This window comes from Bacidia gigantensis (assembly GCF_019456465.1).
Source record: "Bacidia gigantensis strain McMullin 20006 chromosome Unknown contig_74, whole genome shotgun sequence".
Taxonomy (NCBI): domain Eukaryota; kingdom Fungi; phylum Ascomycota; class Lecanoromycetes; order Lecanorales; family Ramalinaceae; genus Bacidia; species Bacidia gigantensis.
The window spans coordinates 1,239,262-1,255,278 of NW_025408613.1; the positions used below are offsets into that span (position 1 = coordinate 1,239,262).

Consider the following 16,017-nt stretch of genomic DNA (forward strand, 5'->3'; position numbering starts at 1 on the left):
CTGGTCGCGTCACCCGGCCACATTCCTAAACAGCCAAGAGAGACAGCCATCGCGGCGACAGCGAGGTGCGCAACCCGGTGAGCGCAAACCATCACCAAACAGCTCATAAACAAGGCAGAAAAGACGCGAAAAAAGCGAGGAAAAAGAATCAGAAGATGTGATGATACTTACTGTGATGCGAGTAGTTTCTGGTCCTAACGAAATTTGTATGGGATTTATCGCCGTGCAGATTTTGTATGGGGCAGAATTTGTATGAGGATTCTGCGGTGAGGAAATTGGGTGAGAGAATTTGTATGAGAGAGATTTGGCTGGGGATTTTGTAGGGGGGAAATTGGGGGGGGAAGCACGGCCAGCACAACACGCAATGTGAGGGGCAACTCGTGCTAGCAACGACGCTAACTCGTTCATGCGCGGAAGGTGTTACCGACCAACGGACAAACACCGTCAACATCAACATCAACACCTCTCCTCCCTCTGTCCACATAAGGATCCTGCTATTGGGAAGTATGGGAAACCATACATTATCTTACTCATATTTACAGGCATGTATAGCACGTGTACATGGGGTTATATACACACAACGCGTGCCGTGAGCCAACATTGATGCTCACTTCATAGCTTTCCCGCTCTCCAAACTCAGATCTAACGAGAGTAGTGAGTCCCATTTTGACTTGCGCTTCTCAGGGGACGCCTTGCGAGGTGATGGCGACCTGACTTGTGAGCGCTTGACGGGTGAAGCGGCGCTCTTCCGTCCCTAGCTGCTGTCAGCCATCATTGGTATTTCTGGACGACGAAGACTCCGTACTCCATCTGGTGAAGCGATTTCAGCAGGTTGAATCTCCTGCATCCGAGACGCTTCCGTAGTCGCCGAGTCAGGGACCTCGAAAGATCTCCTCTCGGTCGTGTTTCGAGAGATATTCGAGTCAGTCCGCTTAAGCATCGTCTCAAGCCCCCTGGCGCCGACGTGTTTGCCACAACGCTTTTCCGGGAATTGGTGCTACTGCGTCGACTATCGAGGCTGCGAGCAAGGCTTTTGCTAACTTCATTGCGATCCGATGGCTTTTTGATACCGATGCTGGCTTTCATCGGCTCCTCGTCTTTGGACACTGCAACGGTGGCCTTTCCCATTCCAATACTGATCGGAGCTCCTGGCTTTTCCTCAGCTGCATCGACCAGGTACCACCGTAGACCATCAGAAAGCTCGTATGGGTTTTCATTGTCAATGGAAACCCCGCTGGCGGATGATAAGCGTTCGCCCGGGACTTTCAGCCCACTCATGGACTTGGACAGATCTACTACGCGCTCCTCGATCTTGGATATCCGAGCGATGAGCCATTCCCTCTTTCCGAGCTTGTGGGAGTCCTGTTCCCGCAAAAAGTAGTGCGGAGCGCCAACATTAAAAGCGGCCCATGGCTTCGTCGCCTGGTCTCTGGTGGGAAGGAATAGTGCCAGATCTCCTTCTTTGAAAGATCGAAGGGCTATCTTGTCATGCGCATCACTTTGAGCTCGTTGGGCTTTGTCTCTATGAGACTTGGCTTCCCTCTGCCACTTACGTGCAATGTGTTCAATGTCCTTGATCCGCTTGTAGATTGCCTCATTGAAGACATCGACATCGAATGCGGAGATGAGCGTTGTGAATTCCTCATAGCGGGTAGCAGCCTGCTCAGGAGACTCTGCCTCGGCCCAGTATAGAGCACCAGAGTCAAGCGTGCTTTCAAGATCGGCTCTAGTAGGCAGATTCCCTGACAAACTTCGTCTCATCGACATCGTGGGGTCGGTGATCGTAGTGCTGGCGGAATTTGCTATTTTTGGCATTCTTTGAATAGCCATACTATCGTCCTGCCGAGTGATCATCAAGCCGACCATCTCAAGCAACTTTTTCTGCGTCTCGACCTGCAATTGGAGACGTCTCGACACTTCACCAGCTCTGTCCGCTTGTACTTGGCTATGAGTGGTAGCGGTTTGGTATTTCTGCTTTACTTGTGCTAATTCACTGGCCTTGTCCTGCAATTGATCGTCCAAATCACCATGGTAGCCTTGTAAGTTGGCAAATCTGTTTCGTAGGTCTTCATGAGCATTTCTCTCCTCAGCTAGCTGCTGCTTTATACTCTCGTTCTCCTTCTCAGACGCGCTAGCCCTCGATTTCGACGCGTTGCGTTGCGCAATAGTGGAATCAAGTTGTTGTCCTAGTGAGGTATTTTCCGTAGTCTTCGTTGCAACTTCATCTGTCAATGTCGCCAACTCGGCCTGCTTGCGGGAGAGCCGCGCCGTGAGATCATCATTTTCGCTACCACGCGATTGAAGATGCTTTTCGAAAGAAGCATTATCTGCCTGAAGCCGTTCAATGGCATTGCGAAGCTGAGTTTGTTGCTCTGTTGATTTTAGAGCGATCCCTCCAATGGTCTCCACCATTTTGTCGAGGTCTGTAGGAATTGATGAATCGGTAGAAAGGTGGATAAGAGCTCTACGGAGAGCCTCATAGTGTTGAGATCGCGACCTTTCCTGCTGGTCGATATGTTCGTGAAGCTCATTGACCGTGTTCTCAAGCCCCAATTGATGCTGCACTTGCAATTGGTTTGCTTCCTCAAGCTCGTGGCTTCTTTGTCGCAGTCGCACGATGTCTTCTTGAAGGGCCTGTAAGTTTGTAGTGTGATCATTGTTTCTCTCAAGTTCGTCTTCGAACTCCTCAAGCCTGATCGTCAGCTTCGAATTTTCTTGCTCGAGATAGCGACGTTCGCTCTCAAATTCGTGCTGCTGAGATTCCATATTGCTGAGTAAGTCCTCCTTAATAGCTATGGCCTCGTTCACCTGGCTTTTCAGATCTTCTTCAATTTTAAGCCGCGCAGAAGCATCTTTGCTCACTTGCGCTTTTTGGGCCGTGAGATCTGTTTCTAAGCTTACTATCCGCTGTGCAAGGGTCTTTTCTTCTGAATCTAGGTTCTGCGATACTCTTCGCGATGAAGTTGACGACCTCCGAGATCCAGTTTCGCGCGCTTTTGAAAGAGCAGACGTGTAATTCGGGGGCGGCGAATTCAATTGCCTTTCAAAGGCCGGTGAATTACCAGGTACGAAACCACCTGAGCTTGTGGGCCTTTGAAACTGACTTTGTCGGTGCAACAAATCTTCTAATTTTCGAATGCGGCTTTCCGCGCTTTTCAGCTTATCATCGACCCTCATTTTCTCCTTCTGAAGCTCGTCGAAGTCTTGTTTGCCATTGAGAAGCATTTCGGAACCTCGACCACGGGACGCTTCATGCAGACTGCCGTTCTTAAAAGTATTCAGCTTCTGGCTTCTCGATCTTTGCTGGGCGCCTAATGATTTTGCAGCTTCCCGTACACTCGTCAAAGCATCTTTCATGCTCTCGACTGAAGCAAGCTGCTCAAGAAAGCTGGATATGTCTGCCTGACTAGCCAGTGGCATGCCAGAATCTGTTGATGTGGCACTATTTTCGTTCGTGAAGCCCACGTTCCCTAATTGGTTGAATTGAAGTGCGAAGTCATTGTCCTTTTGCCACTGCTTTCGCCGTCTTGTCTCTTCCTTTCTTTGTGGTGATGAATCGTCGCGGGATACTAGGGTCGCGGACTGCATTTTCTGTGCCCATTCAAAGCGCTTTACATACTCGATGAGAAAGGCGCCATACATAGAGGGTAAATTGCATACGAAATCTAGGAGGTCGAAGGTCTCCTGCGCCTTGTCATCCATGTCCATCTTTGAAAATTTGTCGTTAATGGAGGCTAATTCGAATTCGACGGTTGATATCTTCTGCATCGAGAGAATAGACGAACGCATTGTTTCCTCTTGGCGCTGAACGACTTGCCGGCCGAGGTCGGCGATTTCATCCACAGTCTGGATAATTGAAGGGATGAAATTGTTCTCATGCATATGCGAAGTCTTAATCGCTTGGCTGGTGTTCTTTGCATCGTCAGGCATTTCACCAATGTATCGACAATCGGAAGCGATTTTCTTTGATAGAACCTCGACTTCCTCCTGCAGGCGGCCTGCCTGATCAGCCAATTCGCTGTCCAAGAGTGACGACACATTCTCATAAGCATCTATTATCTGCCGCGATTCTGACGCTACTGATGTGTATATGGCCTCCAGATCGCTTAGGTCAGCAGCAAATTGTCCCAAGATATCTTCTGCAGCCCCCCCAGCGGCTTCGAGCGTCTTCCCATCCACATAGTCTTGGAGCAGCAAGTCTGAAGAGCCTCTCTCTTGACGTCTCTGGAGCGCCTGCTTCCCATCCCTTAGACAGCGATTGAATTCTGTATTCACTATTACACTCCCCAAGTCTTCGTAATCCGGCCGCCAAGTTTCCAACAAACGTTTTTGGTCCCTCAAGACCTTTTCTGCCCAAGCCTTCGTTCCTTCATATCGAGGCCGAATATTTGTCATGTGCCGTCTCACATTGTCTACAGCGATCGTGACACCGCGCACGATAGTTGTCGTTTCGATATCGAATTGCTTTATTCTCTCGACGGAGCTAGTAGTGTCGCTCAAGGCTTTTGATGCCCAGTCCCGTCGCTCCTTCGATATCGCTTGTATAGTTTTCAGCTCATGAGTTCCACGAAACTGAGGAGGATCTGGTGTGGTATATGGTTCAAAGGAGGTTCTGGGAGGGAGTAATCGAGAGGCAGAAGTAGAGGACGTCAGGATACCACGATCGTATAGGAAAATCTCGTTTTCGACATGGAGTGTTTGCAATTTCGCTGGCTTGCCTCCTTCAGTCAGCAGGATCTGGCTGGGTGGTTGGATGCCTGTCTTTCGAGAAACCCATGCCCGGAACTCGTCGATCGATGAGAAAGACTGCGGATTCGTACTGAATGCAGACCCTAGATGAGCATGCAAGACTTGTAAGGCCATGCTGAGCTCTTCTCTCTTGCGCGCCCAACGGACGATACCGCAAGTGGGCCGGTAATGGAAGACTGCAAGCTCTTGTGGAGGGGAGACAATCCCAGCGGCGGAACTTTCCGCGGTGGACCTGCAGGTACCACACCTTCTGACTTCTCATGCCTATGTGTCAATACAGCATGACTGCCGTATCAAGTGGTGTCAAGGACTTGAGTGTGGATGATTCTACAACAAACATAGACTTTGACGCCCTCATACAGCTTGCTGCTCACCAAGATGGCGATACGTTACAATTTTACGAGCTTGAAGGTCAAATCTTAGCCTTGTGGGACAAGCTTAACGAGCTGCAACTGGAAATTGCGGTTTTACAAGCTCAGAAAGCTGACTCTACTGAAGGTGTGTGCCGATTCTCAAATGCTGAGCAGGAGCACACAGTGCTAATCTCAAAGTCCAGACACTTCCTCCTTGTCTGAGGACGAAGTTTCAAAGGAGCTGAAAAAAGCCGAAAAAGAATGTCTTGACGCCCGCGCTGAATATGTCCTAAGCGGGAGCGTTATTGAAGACACCATAATTACCGGGCCTATCCTCAATGCCATTCATGCGGGTGAAAATGCCTCAGGCCCCGAGAGGACATTGAAGCCGCTCATTGAGCGACGCGACACACTCGAGATGGCATCTACAAATTTGTCCTCCCTTCTACAATCTACAATTGAGAAGAAGACAGGGATTGAAATAGTGTGCGATTCCATCAAACAGAAGAACCGTGGAGTAGCTGCAGATCTCGTGCCACTTGCCAAGAAGATAGAGGAACGCAGAACCGTTGTTAATAAAGAGCCACATCTTGAAGCAAAGGTTGTAGAAGCAAAAGAAGAAGCCGACACTGCAAGAAAGCAAAGGGTCATCATGAAAAGTGTGGTTTCTGCCGTGATAGCTGGAAGTGGTGTCAACTGGTCAAAGGACAGTGGTTTGAGGGACTTAGTGCTTAAGGTGGACGATGAAGACGATTGATGTGCACTCAATTTACGGCGACTTGAAAAGTCCCCTTCAATACTCCTTCGCGAGAGAAACTAAACGCCCTTCTTTGCGACGACACCAAGACCATCGCTCGACTCTGGTGTTGAATTTTCTTCGCGCTGATAATAGATGCCTTGAAAATGGGGTATGCGCAGAAACATTGAGAAATAATACAATCCAAGATTAAATGTTCATAAAATTAAGGGATGGAGCATCTTCGAGCAAAAGAATTACACCTGTCTTTCAATCATCTACCCAAATCCCCAGAGTCGGCCGACCACACAGCACGCTGTCACAACGTTGGCAATGCAGTATGGACGTGGTATCTTCCTTTTCGCTCCAGCGCTTTCCGATGACACAGTCGCAGTCACAGGGATCACCGAGGGTGGGAGAGGAAGACCCCCTTCAGTTTCAGTATTACCATCGGTGCCTTCACCACCTGCTTCACTACCACTAGTAGACGCTTTGCTTGTCTCCAAGCTTGTTGAAGACGACACTCGACCCTCTGAGCTCGATATCCCCGTGCTGTTCAATGTCGCGGTCCTCGAAGTGATTGAAAGGGCGCTGGTACCATTGAAGAACAGACGACCACTACCTTGTGCTAGAGTCTCTCCTGTAGGACGCACTTGGATCTCGTCTAGAAGTTTGGACCATGCAGATACTGAAGAGTCTGGAGGCGAGGCCGTAACTGAGGCTGAGATGTTGGAAGCTTGAGGTGTCACTCCCTTGTTTCCTCTTGACGTATCAGAGCCTGATAAACCTGCTTCGTCGACTTTAGGATCTGCTTCGCCAACTTCAGGCGACCCTGAGCTCGGTTTTACCGACGGACTCAAGCTACTTATGGCCGAGTCCATTGCTATTCCATTTTCCAGGACCTGCCCCACTGGTCCGTCTTGCGAATCAACGCTGTTTGCCTCACTTCCCGTAGAAACTCGCTGGCCTGAATAGGGCCTATTACTTCCGGGGTATTCGGTGGTCTGCGTTGGAGGGCTTGCCTTCAACTGCGGAGTGCTCGATATATCTTTCGATCCTGCCACGCCTTCATCACCATATCCAACCATTTTCTGAGGGTCTTGTGGTCCTTCGACCTGCCCATCTTCTCCGTTTGATGTTGGATCCTTTGGGCTGTCAACAGGAGTCATACCCTGTGGGTCTGAATCGGGTTTTTTGCTTCCTGTATCTTCTGTACTTTTGTTTGCAAGGCTTACGCTACTTTGTGGGATGCTGGACATTTGTTTTGGGTCTACCGCGCCTACATTGCCTTGCTTTGCCATTTGGTCGGGTTCTTGAGGATCTTGTGTCCCCTTGTCTTCTTCTTTTCCAGCTGGAACTCCTTTTGCCCCTGGGCCTGCTTTAGATATAGGATCTTCTTTCAATGCAGGGTCTGTGGCGCCATTTACAGAATTGCCGCCGTTTTTGGTATCAAAAAACTGATCGGCAAATGACTTCCCTTGTTGCGGTGGATCATTATTGCGTTGACTCTGCGGCGTACCCGTGGCCGCAGCGACTGTAGCCACCGGCTGTCCAGGCTGGATCGTGGGAGCTGATTGTGGGCTTTCCGCTGTCGTCTGCGCTGCCGCTTGATTCTCGGAAGATCGCGATGAACCTAACGCCTGCCCAGGAGTCAAAGCTCGAGGTGGATCGAATATAGCGAAACTATCTGTCAGGACTTGACCGATCGTGTTGTTGCAGGCCGATCGCCATTCTGGATTGAGATAGATCAATTCCTTTGGTGGGACTATCAGCGGCAGCCACGGCGGTCCAACTGTCGTTGTGATGTTGCCATCTGGCAGCGTTGACCTCCCGTAGCCGGTTGTTGGACATTCGAGGTCCGCAACATCTAGTGGATGGTATAGATAGTCGCCATTCGCGTTCTGGGCGTTGGTCCCAACATCTGTCCTCGCTGCTCGAAACGTCCGCTCTTGCGCTTCCGCTGTGATCTCTCCCCGGAGTCTCGCTTGCTCGTACCCCAGCTCATCAGCGTCGAAGATGAAGGTCGAGATTTGGCCTGGAGTAAAGGGAAGAAATGATTCTGTCATAGTCTGACCGACGATTCCACAATGGTTCTTAACAGTCATTGCCCCAAGAACCTCCAAGTAGACTGAGGGTGACGTTCTATGCAATTCAGTTGTCGCTCGAAAAGATTCGGAATGGAAAACTTTACAGTGTGTGGCCACTAACGACAGCTTCGCTGCCCCTCGCAGGCTGCGTGTTTGCTGACAATGAAGGTGATCCAGCTAGCGAAGGACGAGGATCAACGTCACTTGTTACATTATCGTTTCGAGACCTGTTCTGGCAGATAGAAGTCGCATTCGCATCGAGAAAGTAATAAATGCGGACTTGAGGGACCTTCAACAGGCATGGGCTACAACATGCCCACAACGCTCCACCGGATTCAGGAGGAGCGAACCAAATACCTGGAGGAGCTTGTGCAGGTGGATCTTTTTTGCTATAGGGTGAAGCTTGAGTAAGTGGACATCCCTTGTATGACCCCTTGGGCTCATCCCTGATTTTCAGGAAAGATGTACATTCTGGACTTCGACCAAAGCCTGTTCTCCAAGCCAGTGGTACATTGGAAACAACGCCATATTCATGGAAACTGGTGCCCTCAAATCCGCTTAGATAGGTGTATTGTGAAGAAAGATATGAGGAGCATGGCAAAGTTGTTGTGGATGACTGACAATCTTCGACACTAATGGACCCTGTTTGGCATAGCGCACCAAATATGTCACATGTTTGTGAGTTATTGTACGGTATGTTGTAAGGAAACTGATAACCTAACAAATTCCTCCCGAATGAACTATTGCACTTTTGCGAAGGCTGCAAGCTGGTGATAGAGCCATTGGTGAGGGCCGGTCTCGTCGATATTGGTGCTTTAATGGTAGAGTTATAGTTGTTGATCCCCAACAGTATTGTTGTTGCATCTCCCTTAAAGGTGCCGTCATTGGTAGTTGAGTCATCCGAGATGGTCTTTGGCCAATCCGACGAGGAGACCGCAAGGTAGGAAGAGTTGGCTGCCTGCACCATCAGAGATGCATTTCTACTTACAACAAGAAGTATCAGGATACAAAACGATTGCATTGATAATCAATGAGACATGGATGCAGTGAAGGGACTGATTGGACCTCACAGCATGATATGATGCCCAAGGCGCTGATCTAAAGCACTACCACGACTCAACACGAATGAACTCCACTCATGATACGAGATACAAAGCGGGACATCATGCCCCACTACGACTCTGCATCTTGCGTCAGCCTAGATCTGGTGCAACGGAATATTGCTCATGAGGACGGCACGCGCGGCCACACCCACATTCTCCTACAGCAAGTCAGAGTTCGCGCATAGATTGTCTCACTCTGAGGCGATCCGAAACCTTCAAAGGTATCCAACATTATTATCCATGGATGTCAAAAGCAAGAAAGTCCCGCTTTCGACATGAACTGGGAATCTCTGGCTACTACTTCTCTGGATAACTCAGAGGCAAAAGTAGGCTCGGTTCTACCAAGATTCTACCGAGACTCTTCTGATGGACCACTCAATGCTTTTGTGTTTACAGCGGAACCGGCACGGCCCCTATCCTGTCACACGAGACCACCTGAATTACAGTGGGTTTCCAACGGGTTGAGCCAAAATGCCATGCAAACCCCAGACTTGGATTCGTCATGGAAAACTCTATCACCTCTTGATTGCAGCCGTAGGGTTATCATATTGATAACTATCTTTTATGTAATTTCACTTCAATAGAAGCAACCACTAATCACCTAAGAAGGAAAGCAAACATTTAGACTGGATATAATAAGTGTCCATATTTCGTATACTTCTTCCTCGGCAATGTCCTTTCACATCGCATCTCGTGCTGTGACATTCCCACCCTTTTCCAATCCAACGACATAGCTGTTATCGCTCTTGCTCCTCGAGAAACTCTTCGCGAAACTCCATCCTCCCTGCTTCAGACTCAGGGGATCACTCTTTACTGTTTCCTCATCCGTGAAGAGTCCCAAGCACCTCTTCACCGCTTTCCACGCTTCCATCCCTAACACAAACACAACCACAGCCCCAACACTCAAGGCCCACTCCCACGATATACCCTTATGCTTGAAAACCGCCGTATTCAGGCCGGGAATATACACCGCGGGAAACACCGATATCGCCCCAATAACCACCGCGAAAAACAGAAACTTATTCGCAAACACATCTTTGAAGAACGGAAACCTGCTCTCCTCCGAAGTAACCGGGTCCAACGCAAACAAACTCCTCCTCAAATCCTTGAATTCCCACGCACTCACAAGTATCAACCAAGTGAGTTCCGCAAACACGGCCGCGCGCGCTCTGAACACCACATCGCACCTTCCACTAAACTTCCGATTACAATCAACCCCCAAATCCCCGCCTCCAGGGCCATACACGATAATCACGAACGTCAACAGCGTCAGCGCGCCCATGATGATACCGTAGACGACCATATCGCACACAATCTGGCACGTAAACACGCCCGTGCGATTATCGTGCGGCGGGCGTCTCATAACACTCCTACTCGCCCTCTCCCTCCCGAGCCCGAACGCCGGGAAGGAACTCGTCAGCATATTGATCCAGAGGATCTGTAGCGGGGAGAGCGGAAACACGCTCAGGCCCTGCCTATCTTGGAAGCCCAGCCCCATGATCAAGAGCACCACTTCCCCCACATTGCTCGTCAAGAGGTGCAGCACGAATTTCTGGATGTTGTCAAACATCCTTCTCCCCTCTTCGATAGCGTTCACGATCGAGGCGAAATTGTCGTCCGTGAGCACAATGTCTGCGGCGCCCTTCGCAACGTCCGATCCCGCCATTCCCATCGCTATGCCCACGTCTGCGGCTTGTAGGCTAGGCGCGTCGTTAACGCCATCGCCCGTCATGGCGGCGAATCCGCGGCGTCGGTGCAGCGCGGCTATCATTCTCGTCTTCGTGTGTGGAGAACAACGCGCTATCACCAGCGGCAGCGTGGGTAACGCATCGATCTGATCTTCGGTCATGTCGTCGAATTCTGCCGCAGTCTTCACGAGGGCGGAAGCTGTGGAGGACGGTAATGTGGCGAGAGAAGAAGCAGGTGGGAGGATGCCGACTTCGCGCGCGATGGCGGAGGCTGTGGATGGGTGGTCGCCTGTCAGCATGTGCACTTTTATGCCCGCGGTCGTGCAGGAGGCGACGCTGTCTTTTGTCTCGAGGCGGGGCGGGTCGTATAAGCCTGCCAGGCCGAGGAGGGTAAGGTTCTCTTCGATACGCTCCCGGGAATACTCGATTGTGGATTTTGTGGGGAAGTCGGAGATCGGGCGCCGGGCGATGGCTATGATGCGCAGGCCTTGGGAGGCCAGGTGTGTCATTTGATTGAGGACTAGGGATTTGGTTTCTTCTGTTAGGAGGGTCTGGGTGGGGCCGGTGCCGATGGTGGTGCAGAGATCGAGGACGCGCTCGACGGCGCCTTTTGTGAAAACCCAGTTAGAGGGCGTGGGGGGTGGGGAGGTGTAGACGACGGACATGCGCTTGATGGAGCTGTCGAAGGGGTACTCGGAGAGTTGGGTCCAGCCGTGGTCTTCTTCGAGAGTCTTTTTGCCCTGGGAGAAGCGGTGGGCGAAGACTTGGAGGGCTATTTCGGTTGGATCGCCCATTGCTTGCCATTCGTTCTTTTGGTCGTCGTGGCGAACCGAGGCGAGGTTGCACAGAGCTGTTGAGTGGAGGAAGCTTTCGAGCTCTGGCGTGATCTCTGGTGCTTTCTCATCACTGTCATTAAGCTCTGATGTCTTGTCGCTGATTGAGCTTTTGTCGTCAAATCGGATGTGGTCTGATGGCGTGTTTGGCGCATCCTGGTTTGCTTTCACAGACGAGAAGGTTACATTCCCCGATGTAGGGTTGAACGCCGCTTCGGCACCTTTAACAGAGTAGATACCGCTACCTGGAATCCAAACCTTCCTAGTGATCATTTGCCCTTGTGTCAGAGTCCCCGTCTTGTCCGAGCATATATTTGTGACACCTCCAAGGGCCTCCAAGGCACTCAATTGACGGATGACTACTTTCCTCTTTCGCATCTGGGTCATGCCAACGACCATAGTTATTGTCAAGACAGCGATTAAGGACTCGGGTATGATAGCAATGCCTATTTTAGTGTCAGCTCTGGGTCGGGTGTATGTATGTTGTCGACTGACCAGTCGAGATAGCATAGATGGCGACTTCATTAGTCACATTGAATTTGTTCACTCCAAATACAATTATTGCAAGCAAAATCGCGCATCCAAAGAGCACATACGCCAGCTTGGACAGCTTCTTCTGCAGCGGCGTTCCGACAGTCAAGCCAAGAAAGGCGCCAATGCCGTCCCAGATACGGAGAGCAAGCCCTTTCGCAGGCTGTATTTTGCTCTCTTTGCCCGACAAAGATCGATTGGCCTTTCGCTGCTTTCCTTGCATCGAAGCTGCGATTCTGCCTATCTCAGTGCACATACCAGTAAAGACGACGATGCCCTTTCCACGGCCGCGAGTGACAGTCGAGGACGAGTATGCCATGTTCAGTCGATCGCCTGCACCAGTAGACACCTCATCAAGACCTGTGGGATCAAACTTGACGTCTTTCGCGACAGGCATCGCTTCGCCAGTCAGAATCTTCTCATCGCATTCGAGATTCATAGCTTCGAAGAGTCGTAAATCGGCCGGCACAGTATCCCCGGTCTTGACATGCACGATATCACCAGGAGCGACTTCACCTGAGGGGATAGTGTCGACTTTACCGTCACGTACAACTGTAGCTGAAGGTGATGATAGAGCACGTAGTGAATCCATCTTCTGCTCAGCTTTGAACTCTTGGTAGAAACCGATGGCAACATTGAGGACGATGACGGCTGTAATGACCCCGCCCTCGATATAGTCCGTCACTCCGTACGAGAGAGCCATGGCTAGCACCAGTACCAGTATCATGGCATTGCTGATCTGTTTGAGGAGCACTCGATACCATTGCACTCCCCCTTCACCTTCCAATTTGTTCGGGCCATACTTTTGGTGAGACTCAAGAGCTTTTTGCTGGTTCAGTCCCGTGTCCTTGTTGGTGCCAAGTTGTTGGTATACTTCTGTGAGAGGCAGGAGAAAGGGGTGACGAGAGTATTCTTGTTTGACGAGATTATTTTTACCCATGGCAATATTTTGAGGGTTTATCAAGCGTTATGTGAGTATGCCTTGAAGATAGAATGAAAGATAATATTTTAATGAAGATTAGGAAACGGAGACTCTTTGGCAGTGGTTCGTCTTTGAGGAAAACAAGCTCAAGCCACGTGCTGGGGTTGAATCCTACTTAAGTATTACGTCCATGAATGTCGACTCCACCTGCCAAGACCACATCACACATCCGACAGTGCAATGACGCAAGCATCGAGAGACGGCGTAAACATGCCAACTGCGGAGTACCGTATCCAGGCTCGTCGGACAGCTTGGCAACCAAAGGCCAAGCTTTCCTTCCATGCTCTCTGCAGCTCAAGGTCGCTGCGCTCCGAGAGCGCTCTGCGGAATTTTGCCACAAAAGGGGCACTCGGGGGCAGTACTTAGACCGCTTCAACCAATCAAGGAAGGCTCCGCTCCACGCCAAGATCTCCGAGATCTTGGCATGCTTGGCGGGCGCGGCGGAGAAGTTTGAGCCGACACAAGCGATCCAAGACGGAACAGCGGCACAGAGATAAGCAAGCCTTGCCACCGGCAGTCATATCTGCTTGAATATGTTCGAGAAGCTCTTGTTGGAATTAGCAATAGTCAAGACTAAGATATGGTGGAAGTCTCACGTAGCTATGAGCTGTGCCCCTAAATATTATCAACGAAATATGTTCCCATATTTCGACTCCAAATGATATTCATTCTCTGGGCTTACTGCAGCATTTGTTCGGAAGCATCGGAGTGTGTTATCATAATCAACACTCTGTGGCAACAACTTTTATATGTTGCAGTTTGACGATTGACTCACGCACGAGCCGTCGAGTAAAGCTGGTGGTTGTTGAGAGATTACTCATTGCCTTCTAATGTAGCTGTATCAGGTCTTCGATAGGATCCGAGGCACAATGCGCTATACTGCACTCATCCAGCGACATTGAGCGTGCGCTATTCAACAAGAGAGAGCCTTCACTCAACCGCCGTCAGTGCCAGAGCGTTCCATCTCGTAGAAAAGCATATAGACTCCTTTGGTCATACCAAGTACCTCACTGAGCTTGCACTCCTTGATTTTGTCATCGCTGATCCGCCACCATCTATCGATCGGCTTCTTCTTCCGCTTCAAACGCGATACCTCTACTAGCGATGAGGTCCTGCTGTGGATAGCAGTAGAAGGGGGAGAGAGATATTTGTCTGCAGGGACAGACGTCGGGGTACCAATTTCAGATGACAAAGGCATCGATTCTTCCGCGTCGTTACGTCGTCCCTCTAGCGCGTCAGATGCAGAAGACGGGTCAGTAGATGGCGCAGAATCAGTGGCCGAAGGAAGTGACGATGACGAAGAAGTACCTGGCTGCCCGTTGATATCGCTGGCCGAATCAAAGGTCTCTTTCAATGCCGATTCTGCAGATGTAGGGCGTATGCTCGGGCTTGATCTAGGTGTTGGGTTTGCACTTGCTTTCCGACTGAACGGTCCGCTAGCTGAACTTGCATTTGGATTGGAGTAAGGCGCGTATGAGCCCTGTCTTCTGACTGTTTCATAATGCCCACTGTTGTGAGTTCCTTTATGAATGATCAACCCCGAAAGCCTGTAGATTCGACGATTCACAAGTCCGCCCACTGGGAGTCTTTCTGGGAACGTTACTTTGGCAAGATTTTTCATTGATGTACTGTACGGATCGAAAATTGACCTTGAGAGATGTATGATTAGTATCTTCGGAAATTGTTTCATCTCAATATGTCGTGCGATCCTTCTCTTCGGCGCGAATCTGGACTCTGGCAAAGTCACGTCTTCAGGCGGCCTCTCAGGATCTTCTTCTAAAGCATGCTGTATTTTAGACACGCCCTTTTCGAGCTTTGCCTTGCCCTCGGAGCCTTTGGCTTCAGTCAATCGTTTTTGGTACACCTCGAGGGCATGAGTCAATCGGCATTTGTCGCAATTGTAATCGTCAATTATTTCCGTCTTGAAATGAGAATCAAAGCAATCGTTTAACGTTGATGAACTCGTCTGAGGAACCATGAGATTGAGCATGACGAAGCTCGTCGGTTTCGCTTTTGGAATGAAGCCACAAAATTTACATTCTACACGAGACTCTGTCTGCCCTTCAAGTGGGAAACCATCCTCCGTCTCTCCCTTGGCTACGCTCTTGATGACCGAACCTACATACGACTGCAGTCCTACGGACGCAGTGTGTTCGTCGCCTTGGTCTGCTCCACTCTCTTCGGATTCTTGAGCCCGGACCTGCTGTATGTTCGCTTCTCGAAATCTATGACGCGCCTGACATCCAGCATGATATTCCTCTTGCAATCTCTCTGCCACGAATTGTAAGAGCTCTTGAGCGTCTTGCTGCGTCTTTGCGACTGGTGTGCCAAATGCGTGTTCAAGAACTCGGATAAATGCATTCGCGGATATGGTCTTCCGATAAATGGGCTTCTCATTTAATTTGTCGAGCATATCCTTTAGCCCTTCTGTGACCTCCCCATTCTGCAGGCTCAGCAGCTTTTGCGCATTGATCTCCTTGCCTGTAGAGTCTTTCGAGGGTACCGAGGCGTAGACTTCTGAGCCTTCCAGTCTTCGACGATGCAGCTCCCTAATCATATAGACACGCAGATCCCCCAGTCCGGCTAGCGATTGCAGAACACAATTGATGAAGCAATCGTTGGCTGGATTGTACAGGCCGACAATGCCTTTCTTTCGTGAGCTCGCCGAGGAGCTCGTGCCATCACCATCAATGAGATACGCTGGGTGGAAGAAGTAGACAAGGGCGATGGCAGCGAGGGAGGCGCTTGCTGCGTAGGTGAAAACTGTGAGTGGCTTGTCCGGCATTCTGACACTTTGTCAAATGTCATCGGTCCATGGCGGATAATATCTGCTCGAGTGGTTTGGAGTGAACTCCAAGACCCGATACTGCCAATGAGTAATGCGGTGACAGTGACAGTCCTGTCGAAGGTTAAAGATGTCAAGCAATGCCTGTATCACAATATACCTGACGAGCC

General features: G+C 50.2%; 5 protein-coding genes across 5 annotated transcripts; 1 reads left to right on the top strand and 4 right to left on the bottom strand.

Annotated features, from left to right (window-relative positions):
* Positions 1-754: 754 nt before the first annotated feature.
* KY384_000752 (uncharacterized protein) lies at positions 755-4,863 on the bottom strand (the record flags this gene model as incomplete). The annotated part of the gene is made up of 2 exons (XM_044809286.1): positions 755-997; positions 1,042-4,863. 2 exons carry the CDS (start codon positions 4,861-4,863, stop codon positions 755-757), a joined length of 4,065 nt encoding a protein of 1,354 aa, XP_044665273.1.
* A 146-nt stretch (positions 4,864-5,009) lies between these two features.
* On the top strand, positions 5,010-5,859 carry KY384_000753 (uncharacterized protein; the record flags this gene model as incomplete). Its single annotated transcript, XM_044809287.1, has 2 exons — positions 5,010-5,247; positions 5,306-5,859. 2 exons carry the CDS (start codon positions 5,010-5,012, stop codon positions 5,857-5,859), a joined length of 792 nt encoding a protein of 263 aa, XP_044665274.1.
* Positions 5,860-6,116: 257 nt separating this feature from the next.
* Positions 6,117-7,943, bottom strand: KY384_000754 (uncharacterized protein; the record flags this gene model as incomplete). The annotated part of the gene is made up of 1 exon (XM_044809288.1): positions 6,117-7,943. The coding sequence occupies one exon, from the start codon at positions 7,941-7,943 to the stop codon at positions 6,117-6,119; it is 1,827 nt and encodes a 608-aa protein (XP_044665275.1).
* A 1,764-nt stretch (positions 7,944-9,707) lies between these two features.
* Positions 9,708-13,020, bottom strand: KY384_000755 (uncharacterized protein; the record flags this gene model as incomplete). Its single annotated transcript, XM_044809289.1, has 2 exons — positions 9,708-11,995; positions 12,045-13,020. 2 exons carry the CDS (start codon positions 13,018-13,020, stop codon positions 9,708-9,710), a joined length of 3,264 nt encoding a protein of 1,087 aa, XP_044665276.1.
* A 976-nt stretch (positions 13,021-13,996) lies between these two features.
* On the bottom strand, positions 13,997-15,847 carry KY384_000756 (uncharacterized protein; the record flags this gene model as incomplete). Its single annotated transcript, XM_044809290.1, has 1 exon — positions 13,997-15,847. One exon carries the CDS (start codon positions 15,845-15,847, stop codon positions 13,997-13,999), a length of 1,851 nt encoding a protein of 616 aa, XP_044665277.1.
* Between the last annotated feature and the right edge of the window lie 170 nt (positions 15,848-16,017).